Source organism: Lathyrus oleraceus, chromosome 1 (assembly GCF_024323335.1).
Source record: "Lathyrus oleraceus cultivar Zhongwan6 chromosome 1, CAAS_Psat_ZW6_1.0, whole genome shotgun sequence".
Classification (NCBI taxonomy): Eukaryota; Viridiplantae; Streptophyta; class Magnoliopsida; order Fabales; family Fabaceae; genus Lathyrus; species Lathyrus oleraceus.
The window spans coordinates 93,774,496-93,789,318 of record NC_066579.1 but is presented as its reverse complement, the minus strand read 5'-3'; the positions used below and the strand labels follow the sequence as shown (position 1 = coordinate 93,789,318).

Here is a 14,823-nt window from a genome sequence, read left to right as displayed (position 1 = left end):
TTATGATAAAAATTATCGAAAATTTTGAAAGTAATTTTTGGAAATTTCAATTTTTTTTACACTATCGAAAATTTCAAAATTTCAAATAAACTACAGAATTTTTCAAAATTTTAGATAAACTACATAAAAATTTCGTATCGGAATTTTGGTTTCTTACTAAAATTTTAAAATGAGTTATCGAAAATTTCATTCATACTTTTTATTCAAATTTTTTCATGAACAATTTAAGAATTATGAAAATATATGGGTGTCAAATTTACTAAAGGGAGTGACAGGTTAATTCCTCGAGATGGGATATACCTATAAAATAAAGCCCAAAGTTTCGGCCCAATGGTTTACTAATCCGGTTAGTAGTATAATGACTAGTTTTTTAGTTTTATTATTGTTTGAGAAAGGAAAAGGAAGTACGGTAAAATGTTTCTTCGCAAATTCAGCCTTAAACCTCAGTGTTCACCATGGAAGCTCCTACTCGCCACCTCTACTCTTCTGGTAATCACAATTTTTTTGTTTGTTATTGATCCGATGCATTGATTCAACCAATAGTCGATTCTTAGATTTTGCTTTTATTATTGTTAATTTGTAGTTTTGATTTCCGTAATTCACTTCTTTGATGCTTATTATATTTCTGTTTATCAGTTCTTAGTTGCTAGTTCAATTGGATCTCCTGTTGAAACTCAGAAAAGTGGAAAATCATCTGTGTTCTCACTATTTAACCTCAAAGAAAAGAGTCGATTTTGGAGTGAGGATGTTATACATAATGGTATGTGTAGAAATATCAGTTTTCGTCTCTAGTATGGGCTTCTTTTGATTCACTTGGTATGTTGGTTCTTCAGATTTTGATGATTTGAAGTCTTCGAGCCATGGAAAAGTGAGCGCATTTAATTACACCAATGCAGGTATGTCTGCATTCTGCCAAGTGATTAGAAATGTCAAATTGGTGACACAAAAACAAAAGGGATAAATAATTATATAAGAGAAGGGGTAGGAACACTCTGTTTCTAATACCACTCACTCTTTTATGGGATGAAACCATTGAATGAAATCAATATGGGTCCCCCTATGAAGCACGAACTATGAAGCACAGACTCTGACACGGACACTGCGACGCGACACAAGCACGGACACTCCGACACCGATAATATAAAAATATAGGACACCATGATAATATTTGAGTTTCATTTATCTCTATCATTAAAAAAAAATTAAAAATATTCTAATCAAAATTAATATTTTTAATTCTTCACTGATATCATCGTTTCAAAACATATTTAACCCTTTTAGAAGTGTATGAGATTTGGCCAAAAAAAAAGTATAAGGTGTGATGAAGCAAAAAAGAAAAACAATTTCTTTTTGAAAAACTTGTCTGAATTGTGAGACATGTGTTGTATGAGTGTCATACAGGTGTCAGACACCGATTCAACAAGTGTCGAATCATATAAAAATACTATGTTTTTGGCGACACTTGTTTGACTTTTTCGACACTTGTCTGACTTTTTCGACACGTGTCATACAAGTGTCATGCACTGACACGTGTCAGACACCGCGACACGCCTACGTCTAGAGGTGTTCGTGCTTCATAGAGCACAAACACTCTGAATACGACCCCAACACTGACAGGTGACACCGATAATAATTTGAAAAAGTAAATAAATTAAACGTAATCGCAAGTGTCAGTGCAGGTGTCTGATACCGACACGGACACAACCACCTTTTTTTTCCAGAGGAGTCGGTGCTACATAGTGAGCCCCAAACTTTGAAAACTGGTCTCACATAAAGTGGTAGGATTTACATGGATTTCGTCCAATAAAAGAGAGTCGGTGCTACATAGTGAGCCCCAAACTTTGAAAACTAGTCCCACATAAAGTGGTAGGATTTACATGGATTTCATCCAATAAAAGAGTGTTAGAAAGAAGGTGTTCCTAGCACTCGTCTGATTGTAATTTTAATGACCATTTGCGAGTAAGGGAAAGACATGTAGCTATATGGCGATTCTTAACTAATTGGCATTTCCTCAAGTTGGAGTTTCCCTATTTTGCCCCGTTTTCAATATTTCTGCCTTCCTTATTTCCCTCCCTTTCTTTCGTACCTGTTTCACATCACGTCGATTGAAATGGTTAATTGATGGAATTAGCAAAAATGATCTTTGTTGAAATCTTTTTCTCCTATCATTTGTGTTAATTCTTGTTCAAGTCTTATTATTGTTTGTGTTAATTCTGAGTGTTTTAGTCGTTTGCTTCTATTCTATTCAGTTACTTAGCATCTTTGTTTTAGACTATTTAGAACTATGAATGTTTGTTACATCCAAAAAATTTCTCACAGTATATGCATGAGTAGTTATTTTTATGTTATCAATCTTGGATCGCGCACGACCCTCTTCAAAAATGGAACGGAGCGGGAGTGCGAAGCAGAATTGCCGATATTTTAGTGACGCGGATACTAAAATAGTTAATATTAATGAACACATAATTGTTAAAAACTAAAATAAACTAATCAAAATTCATGAAGTATTCATATTTAGAAATAAAAGTCAGAAGTCTTGAGCAAAACCCGTTTGCAAATGCCAATAAAGTTCAATAAAATAACCTTGTTATTCTTAAAAATGTAAGGATAATATCATTTACGGTTGACGCGGCCAGCAGCTGCTGTGACGCGGTGTCGTTCTGAATCCAATCCCAATATTGCGGTCGTTCCAACCGAGTCACCCATATGTGACGGAACGGCACGGCCTGACGCGGTTTTCTTGATTTTGCTGTTCTGTGCCGAGATAACGGATGGAACGGCCGAGTTTAATAACATATTCCCTCTTCATTGTTTGCAATAGTTTTGCAGAACTAGACTGTGAATTGGCTAAGGCTTCCCAGCTCACTTTGAAAATTGAGTACATACTATTTCCTAATTTAATTTATTTCAGGTAATATTGCGAACTATCTAAAGCTGCAGGAAATTGATTCCATCTACCTTCCTGTTCCTATCAACTTTATTTTTATAGGATTTGAAGGGAAGGGCAACCAAGGTACATAGTTGGAAGACTAACCCATCTTTTCCATGATTATTTCATTATTGTGGATTACATAGTGCTTTTTATGTCCCACAGGATTCAAGCTTCTTTCAGAAGAAATTGAGCGCTGGTTTACAAAAATTGATCACATCTTTGAACACACACGAATTCGACATGAAGAAGTTCAAACTGCATTCTACAAAACAAGTGTAGATAAAATGCAATGGCACCCCCGTCCTGTTGCCAGTCACATAAATTACAAGTACGACTTATCGGTTAAACCCAGAAATTAAATACAAGTAATTCTTTCATTTTATTTTAATCTGTTATTGCTTTTGAAGACTAGATTTTGTCATCATTTTTAATTTCACAATGTTTTTGTTACATCCATTTAAGTTTCAAAGCAACAGGGGATTTTGACAGATACGAGAGTATGTGGCATAATACAGACTGATTTGGCATCAAATTTAAAGGATTTACTTCATAAAACCTTTGTTGTTAATTGAGGGATGAAAACGTATGATGGGTAGAATGTATTTTGAAAACCCCCAGCACATGATACATTCTTTCTCATAATTTAAGTAGCAAATCCTTCATATATGTTTTTGTTAGTTCTCTTTTATTTTCTGTTTACTCATTTTAAAACTAAACCTTCTCATCTTGTCTCATTGATAGTCAATTTTGATTGTGCCTGTTTTTCAGTTACTTCTTTTGGCAATTTATCTTTTATTTTTTATATTAATTTATTTTACGCTTGACTCATTTTAAAACTAAGCCTTCTAATCTTGCCTCATTGATAGTCAATTCTGATTGTGTCTGTCTTTCAGTCTTTACTTCATTTGGCATTTTTATCTTTTATTTTTTTATATTAAATTATTTGAAGAATGCAATCTGTTTTTAATCAACCAAAAGAAGCTAAATCAGATAATTGGCTCAAAAGTATTTTTCAACCCATATGTAAACCTACAAAAAAAGTGGAGAGTTTCTCTATTTCTTATTTTGGGCCATCTTGGTTGAAGGTGTTTGATGTGGCATCTCCAAAGTAAATCTGTATAGAGTTCTTTCATATTTATTTGTTGTTTGAATTTTCTTTAGTGAGAAAGTATATGTTATCATTTCTTACTATGACTGTGGTGTTCCGGTGCAGCTATTCTGTCCATGCTATTGAAATGGGAGAGAAGGTTACTTCCATATTTGAGCATGCCATAAAGGTCTTTGGTCGCAAGGATGATCCAGTTGGCAGTGGGTAAATTATGCTTAGATTAGTTATTACTTATTAGAAGAACCGTTTTAACTATTATGTTCTCCTTATACGTTTATGCTAGCATTTTATTACCATATTTTTTTAATTTTCCCATTATGAAAACTAAGTGCATAAGCATAGATTCACAACTTATTAGGACCGAAAACTGATATAAAAAACTGATTTGTATTTTTTAATATAGAAAATACACTATGATCAGTGGTGAGAAAACTCTGTAACAGCACTTACACAAGAGAATACAGGAAAATAAAGACTGTAACAGTGGTCGGAGCAAAGCTCATTACAAGACGTAGAAGGAAATTAAAATATGGAAGAGAAATATCATCCCTTATTTGAGAGAGAACTGACTCCTCTTTTCCGTCTAACTTCCAATGCCACTTACTAAATCTTAGATGCCTCCCCATTCTGTTACTCCTGCATTATACCCATTCTCCACCCGTTATGACTCCCGAGTTTGTTCTCCCAATTACCCTATGCCACCCGTGCTTCTGTTATGCTTGCTTTCTCACTTCCTCAATCTATTAATTATTTTACCCAAAGGCCTTGATGGTTTTAAGAAGCCTTCTCTTTTCATTCACTTCTTTCTGTCCTCTATGCCTGTCAATTAGCAAGTTAGAGCATAAGAACGGAGTCTAGACTACACTTAGCCTATTTGTTAAGTGACATTCTGCATTCCCGTTCTTGTAACCCGACCTAAATCCCTTGTGGTACAAGTAACCATGCATCAACCAACTTGGCCATGGGGTGTGCAGGCAAGTTAACTAAACAAACTACTGTAAATGTTGCTCAACATATGAAAGTGGATTCTTGTCCTCTAGCTAAGCTTTTTTATCCTCAACCAAGTGGAAATGGTATTATGAAAAGGATGTTAAAAGATTGCAAATGGGTTTCTAATCCCAATGATTCTTTTTCTGTTTTTTTCCCACTACATGTTTAGAAACATAATTTGACTTGGTTTATTTTCTCTTCTTCCAAATTCCTATTTGCAGGGATAAAGATGGTGATTGGCAAGTAGATGTTGACATGATAGATGGTCTTTTGTCTAGCCTGGTTGAATACCTTCATCTTGAAAATGCATATAATATTTTTATTTTGAATCCCAAGCGTGATGAGAAGAGGCCTAAATATGGGTATCGGTAAGTATTCTTGTTAAATATAGTCATTTACTATAAACTACTAGAATGCCATCTCTTTTACATGATAAGCATTTGCTGTATATTAACACTTATTTTTAATTGCAATCTAACTTTTTCCATTATTGTGATTGTTAATAGTACAATATCGAGATTAGCAACACAATATGCTAAGAGGCATTGTGCCAGAGGCAAAACAATTTTAGAATGGTGTATATGTTGCAGAGCTATGGCTTCCGTAGTGCTAATAGCAGGCCAACATTTCCATGTTAAAAACATATTCAAATTTTACAGCCTTTCTTACATTTATCTAAAGGAATCCACAAAACCTAAAACCTCCATTTGATCACGCCTATTAGAATTGTCTAAGCGGATTGGTGCCCTTCAATGTGCTGCCGGTAGCTTCTTCATTCTCTGTTCTTTGTTTTCTTTCTTCTATTCTCTCAACATTTTCTGTATCTATACTCTATGAAGTCTGTTCTCTACCTCTGTGTTATGCTATCTTAATAGAGTTTTAAGCATGCTTGATTCCTTTGTCCTTGTTAGAGCATGGAAATGTTATTCCTTTGAATCTCAGTCAAGGTGTGCACAATGATTTATTGGTCAATACTGTTTTTCTTCCATTATTAATGTGGTTTTACTGGGCCTTCAACTTGTCAGCAGTGGGACCTCAATGGAAGTTGTATAGCTGACAAAAGCTATGAGACCGCAAGAGTTTTGACACTGCTTTAGCTGATTCTTTTTTGGACTGTAAAATAAGCTTTATTAAAAAACGAAAATAAGAATAGTACAATCATATATTGACCATGATTTGGGATATTCCCTATCCAAATTTTGAGATCAACACCAGTAATTAAGAGAGCCAAAAACATGCTAACGATACATATTAAAATTTCAGTAGCCAATGGGATAACGACATACCAAAATCTTAATCCTAACAACTTAACTAATTTCTTCCACATATGGCCAATTAGTTTAACTAAATGTAGTCTTTGAAATGACCAATCCAACCAAATGTTGACAAGTCTTTTGTAAGGCTGAAAGGGTGTTAACTTCGGTTATAGCCTTCATAAGCCCCGATACTCAAAATACAGTGCTGATGAAACATGTCATTCTCAAGCATTTTAGCAAACACATGGATAACAATAAGGCACAAGCAAGAAAACGTAAAAACACCAACATAAATATTCGATCTTCTCAGAATTTGGGTTGGGCCTAACTCATCCCTACAAAACTGACTTGTATGGTGAAGATTGCCTCCACTTATAAACACAACACAAACCACATTTCTAAGCAATTTGGGACTAAATCCACCCCTTCAAACCCAACACAATGAAGGTGTTGGGGACTGCAAATAAGGTAAGTCAAATGCCGCAATTAAGGCGACTAGGGGTGGACTGCAATTAAGGCGAAAATTACAACACACCCCTCACTATTAAGCCTCAATGAGCCCAAAGCGTGGACGATCCGGAAAGTCCAACAAGTGATCAAGGATAGGCTCTGATACCATCTCAAAATTTGGATTGAGCCTAACTCATCCCTATAAAACCGGCTTGTAAGGTGAAGATTGCCCCCACTTATAAACACAACACATATCATATCTTTAAGCAATGTGAGACTAAATCCACCCTTTAAATCCAACACAATAAAGGTGTTAGGGGCTACAATTAAGGCAAGTCAAATGCCACAATTAAGGCGACTAGGGACGGACTACAATTAAGGCTGAAATTTCAACAGATCTCAAAACCAGGCAGCGATGGAGTAACCAAAAACACAAGGTTGCCATGGTAGCTTTCTAGAGAGAGAGAGGGGTCCTTTTGAAAATTGAGGTTGCAACCATAAGGCTAAATTTAGAGGTGGGGCTGATCAATCAAAAAGGGATTTGTAACATACGACATGGCTGGGTAAAACACTGACTAGAGAGAGTTCTTCCTCTTCTCCATTGTTATCACTCTAAACACCATGAGAGTACGATGATGAAGTCGTGAACAAACAAGACGGAACAAAAACACTTACAAGGGACAATAAAAGCATTGATTAGCGACTATAAGCAACACAAACAAAGGAGATTTCAAAGGCATTATATGTCAAAACCTTATTAGGGATAGAACCTTGGCAAAGAATGGTGCAACGAGTATATTATGGACTGTTTTCCATAATTCTTCACCTCGATGACAAGGTGAGTGTCTGTGGGGAGTATTTATAAGTGTGTTATAGTTAGTTAATGGGTTAGTTATTGGGTATGTTGAGAGATGGTTTGGCCAAATAAGGCATGCTTTCTATAAATAAGGAAAGGATATTAGAGAAAGGATATCTTGTCATTTAAGAGGAATATGGCCTTTTGGCATTGAGAGGTAGACAAACCTTCAAAGTGTGCCATTGTTTTGTAATCCAGAGGATTATTCCTTCGTTTCATTAATAATATATCAGTTGGTTTCTATCGAGCTGATAATTTATCAGAACTGAGAGAGAAATTGTGAACAAAACATGGAGACCTGAAGACACATGGTGCGATTGTGTGAAGAGGGAATGGAGAAAGAAGATTAAATGGGGAATATTATCGTTAAGGGCAGACGAAGACATGCGATTTATAAGGTAACATGCCATTAGGACAACATCCATTAAAAACGAAGTGAAACATTACCATGGAGAAGTAGGGTCTAAAATAGTTTCAACGAGATGCCAATTTTTGCATTTGGCTACCCCATTTTGTTGTGGTGTATGAGGACATGATGTTTGGTGGAGAATACCGATAAAGGACATAAAACTTTGAAATTGTTGGGGTACGTATTCACAAACATTATCAATTCTTAAGGTACAAATAGACACACCAAATTGAGTTTTTATTTGTTCAAAAGTAGAAAATAATTCAGATTTCAGATCTATCTTCATTTAAAATAACCATATGCATTGTGAAAAATCATTAGTAAAAGTAACAAATACCTAGACTCAAAAATAGAGACAATGCCAGAGGGACCACAATCATTGGTGTGGATTAGAACAAAAGGGGATGAAGCCTGTTTATTGACTTGATTAAGAACGTGACTACGAGCAGAGTTATCAATCCCGGGGGAATAGCGGCGCGATCCCGGGAGAGCGGTGTTGAGCGGTGGCTGCCTGCTACGGCGTAATAGTTTGTATCTCGGTTTGAGATAACGACTGCTTTTTGGCTTGGAGTAGGTCGCGGGAGCGTAGCGCTTCTCGGCCCGGAGCAAGTTTCAAACCACTATATGTTTTGAATGCGGAAAATCATATTTACCCTTAAATGAAATAAACGTTGGAGGAGTTTTTTTTTGGAATTTCGCCCATTTTCCATAACTTAGCAAACATAGGATTTGTCTTCTCACCCGTTTCACTTAATTTCTCATCGCTTCCACCCCTACTCAGAAAACTCTCTTATTTCTTCTCACTCGGCTGATTCCTCTCTTCTCAAGTTGGTTTTCGAAATTTCTTCTTCTTACTTCTTTGTTCCTTATTTCTTCTTTCTTCTTTCTGTACTCTTCTCACGATCTTCTCTTTCTTTTCTTCTTTTTTCTTTACTCTTCACCCTATCCTTTGTTTTTTTAAAGTAATAATAATTTAATAACTCTATTCCTCTGTTTTCTTCTTCTTCTTTTATTTGTAGATAATGGCAACATCTTCTTCCATGTTTGCTTGAATTTTAGTTTTAATATAAGATGTGATGTTATTTATGTTTGTTTGAATTTTAATATAAGATGTATTAGAGTTATATCTTAGGATATGAAAAATCAGTACTATAGAATAATTAAGGCCAGCCTTAATTTAATAGAATAAGAAAAGTTCAGCACTATAGAATAATTAAGGTCATCCTTAAATGTAGAACTTGAATGATTCAACTCTTGAATGTTCAACTCCTCTTGTATAAATAGAGCACCATGCTCCATTCCAATTCAATATAAAAAAAACAGAATTAGTTTCTCTCTTTTCTCTTTTAGCTTTCTATCTCTTCTCTCTCATATCTCACTCTAATATGGTATCATAGAGCTTCGGTTCTATCCATGGCAGCGACTCCGGTAACTACGGCTCCGGCCACCGCAGCATCTATGTCATTCCAACTCAAAATCACAGAAAAACTTGATGAGAAGAATTTCCTACTTTGGCGCCAACAAGTAGATCCTTTCGTTAACGCGAATAATCTTCAAAACTACCTTTACCTTCGTGACATACCGAATCAATATCTAACTGATGAAAATCGTGCAGCTGCTCGTGAGAATCCTGTGTATCGCACCTGGATTACGCAAGATCAGTGGCTTATGACGTGGCTTCAATCCACGCTTTCACCTTCGATTCTTTCACATGTTCTTGGATGCGTTCATTCCTACGAGCTCTGGGAACGTACTCTTGCGCATTTTCAAAAGCTTACACGTGCGAAAGCAAGACAACTACGAATAAGATGTGATGTCTTCTATGTTTGAAATTACTATAAGATTTGATGTTTTGAATTTGATTAAGACTTGTTGAATTTGATTTAGACTTTTTGAACAAGCCTTATGCTTTGATATTTGATTTTATTACTCTTTTATGGTATTGTGTTATTTGTTTAGATTTTTCATTAAATATATATTTTATAATTATTATTCATATAATTAGTCCAAGAAATATTCAAGTAGCAATTATTCAACTATCCCATTTTTGGGATCGGTTGCTCCGTTCTGGTATATGAGATTGATAACTCTGACTATGAGTGTGTTTTCTTAATTACACAACTTACGATGTAAATTAGATAACTTAGATAAACTAGGCACCATCTTCTATAGTTTGGAAAGACTTGAATGACCCAGTTGAGCGATGTATAGTGAGTTGAGAATTTGTGATTGAGTATGTCTTGGATGATACATAGAGGTAGTAAAGGTCTTGAGACTCGCATCCGATGTCAATCGTCTGTTCTGTACTCCGGTCTTATAGGATAACATTACCATTAGTGAAAATGAGAATATAATCAATAGAACGAGTTAAACAACTGACTCAAAGTAAATTAAATAGACAACTAGGTACATAGAGAACTAAAGCAACAAAGAGAGAAGGTAGAATTTGAACAATATCAATCCCTTGAGATCGGGTTTGAGAATCATTAGCAGGAGTTATAGTAGGTAAGAAGCTAGAGATATAGAGAGAAGAGGAAATACCTTTATTACCGATAACATGATCAAACACACTAGAATCAAGGACCCAAGGGCCTAGAGAAGATGATTGAGAGAGACAAACAAATGAATTACCAATGTGCACAATCAAAATAGTAGAACCAGAGTTCTGATTACTCTGACACCACTTGAGGAAATCATATCTTGGTGTAGAACTTTTTAAGGAAAATGTGCGGTTTGAAAGATGTCTGAATGATCAACTTGAGCCGCATTCACCTAACGTAGAGGTTTGCCGTGCAACTTCCAACAACGGTCAATAGTATGTCCAAGTCGGTTACACTGTTGACATTTGGGACGAGTTTTGGAGTTGGACAATCCTTCTCGAACAGGGCCAGAACCCACAATCTGATCACAAATGGCAGAGTATTCATGAGATAAGCCATATAGAGTAATGAACATTAAGGTGTTGCGATGTCCATGTGCCTTCTCTTGTTCAACTGTAGTGCTTCCAATAGGAGGTAGATGCTCATTAGCATCATGAAGTGCAGAATCAACTAGACAAAAATATGTGCATATACCCCTTTATCTTTTTCGGAGTAATAATATTCATCAATCCTCTCCATAAATACGTTGTGTGTCATTCGTGCAGAGTTGTTTTGCCTGATTCCAACCTAATTCACACGTGATATGAGGATGGAAGATCGGTTTAATATCAGGGTGAAAGGTGGACTTGAAAACACTTAACAACTGAGCATCAATCTGATCCCATTTTGGTTTTTCAGCTTCAGCCACTGTGTCAGACGTTGCAGTGAGGCGATCCTTGTAGCCTTACCAAAAGCTTGCAATTTTATGTCAGAAGCCCAACTATCGTGATTGGAACCATTCAACCTCTATGTATAGAGTGGAGCGGTGACATAGTTAGTGAAAATACTCTTCGAACTAAAAGATTCTCCATTACCAGTCATGAGTATTCAAATAGAGAAAAATAATGCTCAAAAGAATGAAAATAGGGGCTGTTTGATCCGGAAAACATATTTCCGTGGATGGAGAATAAAATTTGAGGGCAGATTTGAAACCAAGAGAAGAAATGAAAATAGGGATTGTTTGATCAGGAACACGTATTTCCGTGGATGGTGAATAAAATCTGAGGGCAGATTTGAAACCAAGAGAGGAAGGCGAGTGCAATGACTGAAACAGCGATGGAATCGGCGGCCAAACGCGCCACCACAAGTGGCAGGTGTGGCAGCGCGTGAAGCTCACTCGTGGGTGGCGTGGAGAGGTGGCTGGCGGCAATCTTTTGGGGACATGCCATACTTGAGGAGGCGATTCAGATGGTGTGGGTGACTCGCCGGAAAGTTGGCGGTGGCGATTGGAAAACGTCGAAAACCGAGTGCCATAATGAATCTCGAAAGTGAATGTGAGGCAAATCCGAGTTATAATACAGTTTGTCAAAAAGTTTTCTCACCAAAAGATAGTGGATCAACCAGGTAAGCACAATGGAAGGTTGCTTCTCAATAGGGCTTTGGTTACTATGTTGAGATACGAGAGAATGAGAGATGCTTAGAGAAACTGTGTATGTGAATATCACTTTAGTAGGTCTAGAATATAGTGAACTACACAACTAATTGTATTAAATACAATTGGAATATACTACGGAATATTAAAAGAATATACTATGGAATATTCTATTCTAAATATGTTTACAGAGATAAAAAACTTTCTAGGTATCGAAGTGGCTCAATCCAATTGTGACATTGTTTCTCAAAGGAAGTGTGTTTCAGACAATAGAGGAGACCCCTCACTATCACTTGTCTAGATATTTCCTTTGTTGTTTTAGTGGTTTAGATATTTCCCCAATCTTTGTGATAGTCATTAGGAAGTAACTTTGGACAAGGTATGCTATATGAACACAGGTCATTTCCAAGTGATTGGGTACTCAAATGTTGGTTGGGTTGGTTCATCTTTTGATAGACGTACTACCTCAAGATATTGTGTTCTTGTTGGAGGTAACTTGTCTTTTGAAAAAGTAAGAAGTACCATGTTGTAGCTAGATTTAGTGATGAGGATGATAACTTGCAATGGCCTTGGTCACATGAGTTTATTTGGATCAAGCAGTTAATTCACAAAATTATGTTTTGCACAAGTCTCAGATGAGATTGTTTTGTGATAATCAAGCATCTCTTCATATTGAAATAGATTGTTGTTTCATTAGAATGTTTTGTATGGTTGTATGTATAGTCACTAATTATATATTTTTTGAAATCTTGGTATCCGGCCCTGTGACGGACTAGAAATCTTCATATGGAGTGCATTTTATAATTTTAAAAGTGCTAGAAAATAACTTATTTTCCTCCTTTTGAGTCTGTTTCATACATATTTTGAGGCGGATCTGTTTTATGTTGTAAATGTTAATGGTAATCAAAGTATAAAAGATTTGATGTTGTCATTTTTTATAATTGTGTCTGTTTATATTGCTTTCTTCCCTTGATTTTTATTTTATGCATAATATTTCAGGAGAGGTTTATCCGAATCCGAAATTATCTTGTTAAAGGAGGTATTTGGAACTTTCCGTTACTTCTCTTTTGAACTTATCTAAATCTGATATTGGTGATCCATTTGTAAAATGTATCATAGCATGCTTGGTGTTTTTCTGCTTAGTTTATGAGAGTTTTGGATGTAAAACTTCAGTTGTTATTTGTTAAATATTTTTCTATTTTATGATACCTGAGGTGCCAGAACTAACAGGTTCCATGTCATGCAGAATAAGAGTTTGCAAGTGAAGCTTCTTCAGTCAGAAGTGGTTCCTGAAGATGCTCTTGGTATGAAACTCTTCTCCATGTATGTTGAAGGGTACATAATGCTCAAGATGTAGTTAAAATCAATATATACAAGGAAATATAGAATATTCAACAAGAAGACAAAAAACTTCATTTGGCTCAAACAGCTGACTCCATCTAGCGTGAAAATGCATCCGATGTTGTTGTTTTGATTTACTTCCGTAGTTAGATTTTAGAAATTCCTGTTCACCTCTCATCCGAATATTAGAAAATAATCAAATATTTTATAATTTCATGAGATTGTTATATTAGAGTGTCCATAATTATCTCCTAAGGTTAGTTTTCGTATTATTTAGTTATTATTATCATTTGTTTTCTGATTTTCCTATTTATTGTGTCCCTATAAATAGGAGATGGGGTTGGTCTTAGTATCAAGTTGATACCAAATCATTGTCAATAATTTTACCCCATTGTCACCATTAAAGGTCCTTATTATTTGTCTTCTCCTTTTATCTAAAACCCATAATTTCAACATGATGTCAAAGCGGTACCATCCTTTGTGACCTGTTGTTTCATTACTATTTTGCTGCTAAGTTTCATTAATTATAAAGAAACTCTAATAATTTGTCAGCCATACAATCTGCCATTTTTCTCTTGTCCGGCGTGTTCTTTTCCGCCGCTTCTGATTTTCCGGTCACTGATATATCAAATTTATATTTTATCTTTTAAATGGTATATTTGTAACAAACTTTTAACCTTAATAAGCATTAGCTTGGGGGGCTTGAGAGGAAGTGTTAGAATATAAGAAAATTTCTTTTAGTCTTAAAGTGCCTTAGTTTATCTCATAGGATAAGTTTATGATCATAAAATGTATCTTTGATTGTTTCTTAAGATTAGTTTCCATATTATTTAGTTATATCATGATTTGTTTCTTGATTTTCCTATTTGTTTACGAGTAGATAGAAGTCTTGCATCTATATAAATAGAGTTATTGTTTAGTCTTTTAGTATTAAGTTGGTATCAAAATATTATCAATAAAATTACCCCATTGCCATTATCCAAAGTCCTTATAACTTGTCTTCTCCTTATCTTTTCAAAAACCCATACTTCGACAGGATCCTCATTTATTACTTATAATTTTTTTTGCAGCGCTTCCAAAGATTCAACGACCATTATATTCAAAGCATCCAATGACAAAGTTCGCATGGACAAAAACAGATGACACTGATACTGTAATTATTATTTTTTTAATCAAAATAATGAAGCATATGAAACATAGATTCCGACAGAGACACCTAACACAACATGAACACTTAAGACACAACTAATGTGAATTATATAGGACACCAACAATGATACATATTTAAGCATTTATTACGAAATAAAATTTGAATATTATTGATAAAACTTTTAGATTGAGAATTAAAATTGAGCAAGTTGTTTCATTAAAATGTTCAAAAACAAGATATGATAGTCTTTCACCTTTAGTCATTGTTAGAATTATGTGAACTGTGCAGATTTCATGAATCTTACTTTGAAACTATTTTGT

General features: G+C 35.2%; 1 protein-coding gene across 4 annotated transcripts in view; it reads left to right on the top strand.

Moving 5' to 3' along the window:
• Nucleotides 1–353: 353 nt before the first annotated feature.
• Nucleotides 354–14,823, top strand: part of LOC127118634 (uncharacterized) — a 30,336-nt gene continuing 15,866 nt past the window's right edge. For 3 of the 4 annotated variants that reach the window (XM_051048887.1, XM_051048874.1, XM_051048883.1), the window contains exons 1-10: nucleotides 384–489; nucleotides 637–760; nucleotides 834–896; nucleotides 2,912–3,013; nucleotides 3,095–3,260; nucleotides 4,146–4,244; nucleotides 5,252–5,398; nucleotides 13,012–13,051; nucleotides 13,259–13,316; nucleotides 14,424–14,506. In XM_051048887.1, coding sequence (XP_050904844.1) covers nucleotides 415–489; nucleotides 637–760; nucleotides 834–896; nucleotides 2,912–3,013; nucleotides 3,095–3,260; nucleotides 4,146–4,244; nucleotides 5,252–5,398; nucleotides 13,012–13,051; nucleotides 13,259–13,316; nucleotides 14,424–14,506 — 957 coding nt within the window. In that variant the 5' untranslated portion in view covers nucleotides 384–414. Of the gene's footprint in view, nucleotides 490–636; nucleotides 761–833; nucleotides 897–2,911; nucleotides 3,014–3,094; nucleotides 3,261–4,145; nucleotides 4,245–5,251; nucleotides 5,399–13,011; nucleotides 13,052–13,258; nucleotides 13,317–14,423; nucleotides 14,507–14,823 lie in introns of all 4 variants that reach the window. The other variant, XM_051048867.1, reaches the window with a different exon arrangement.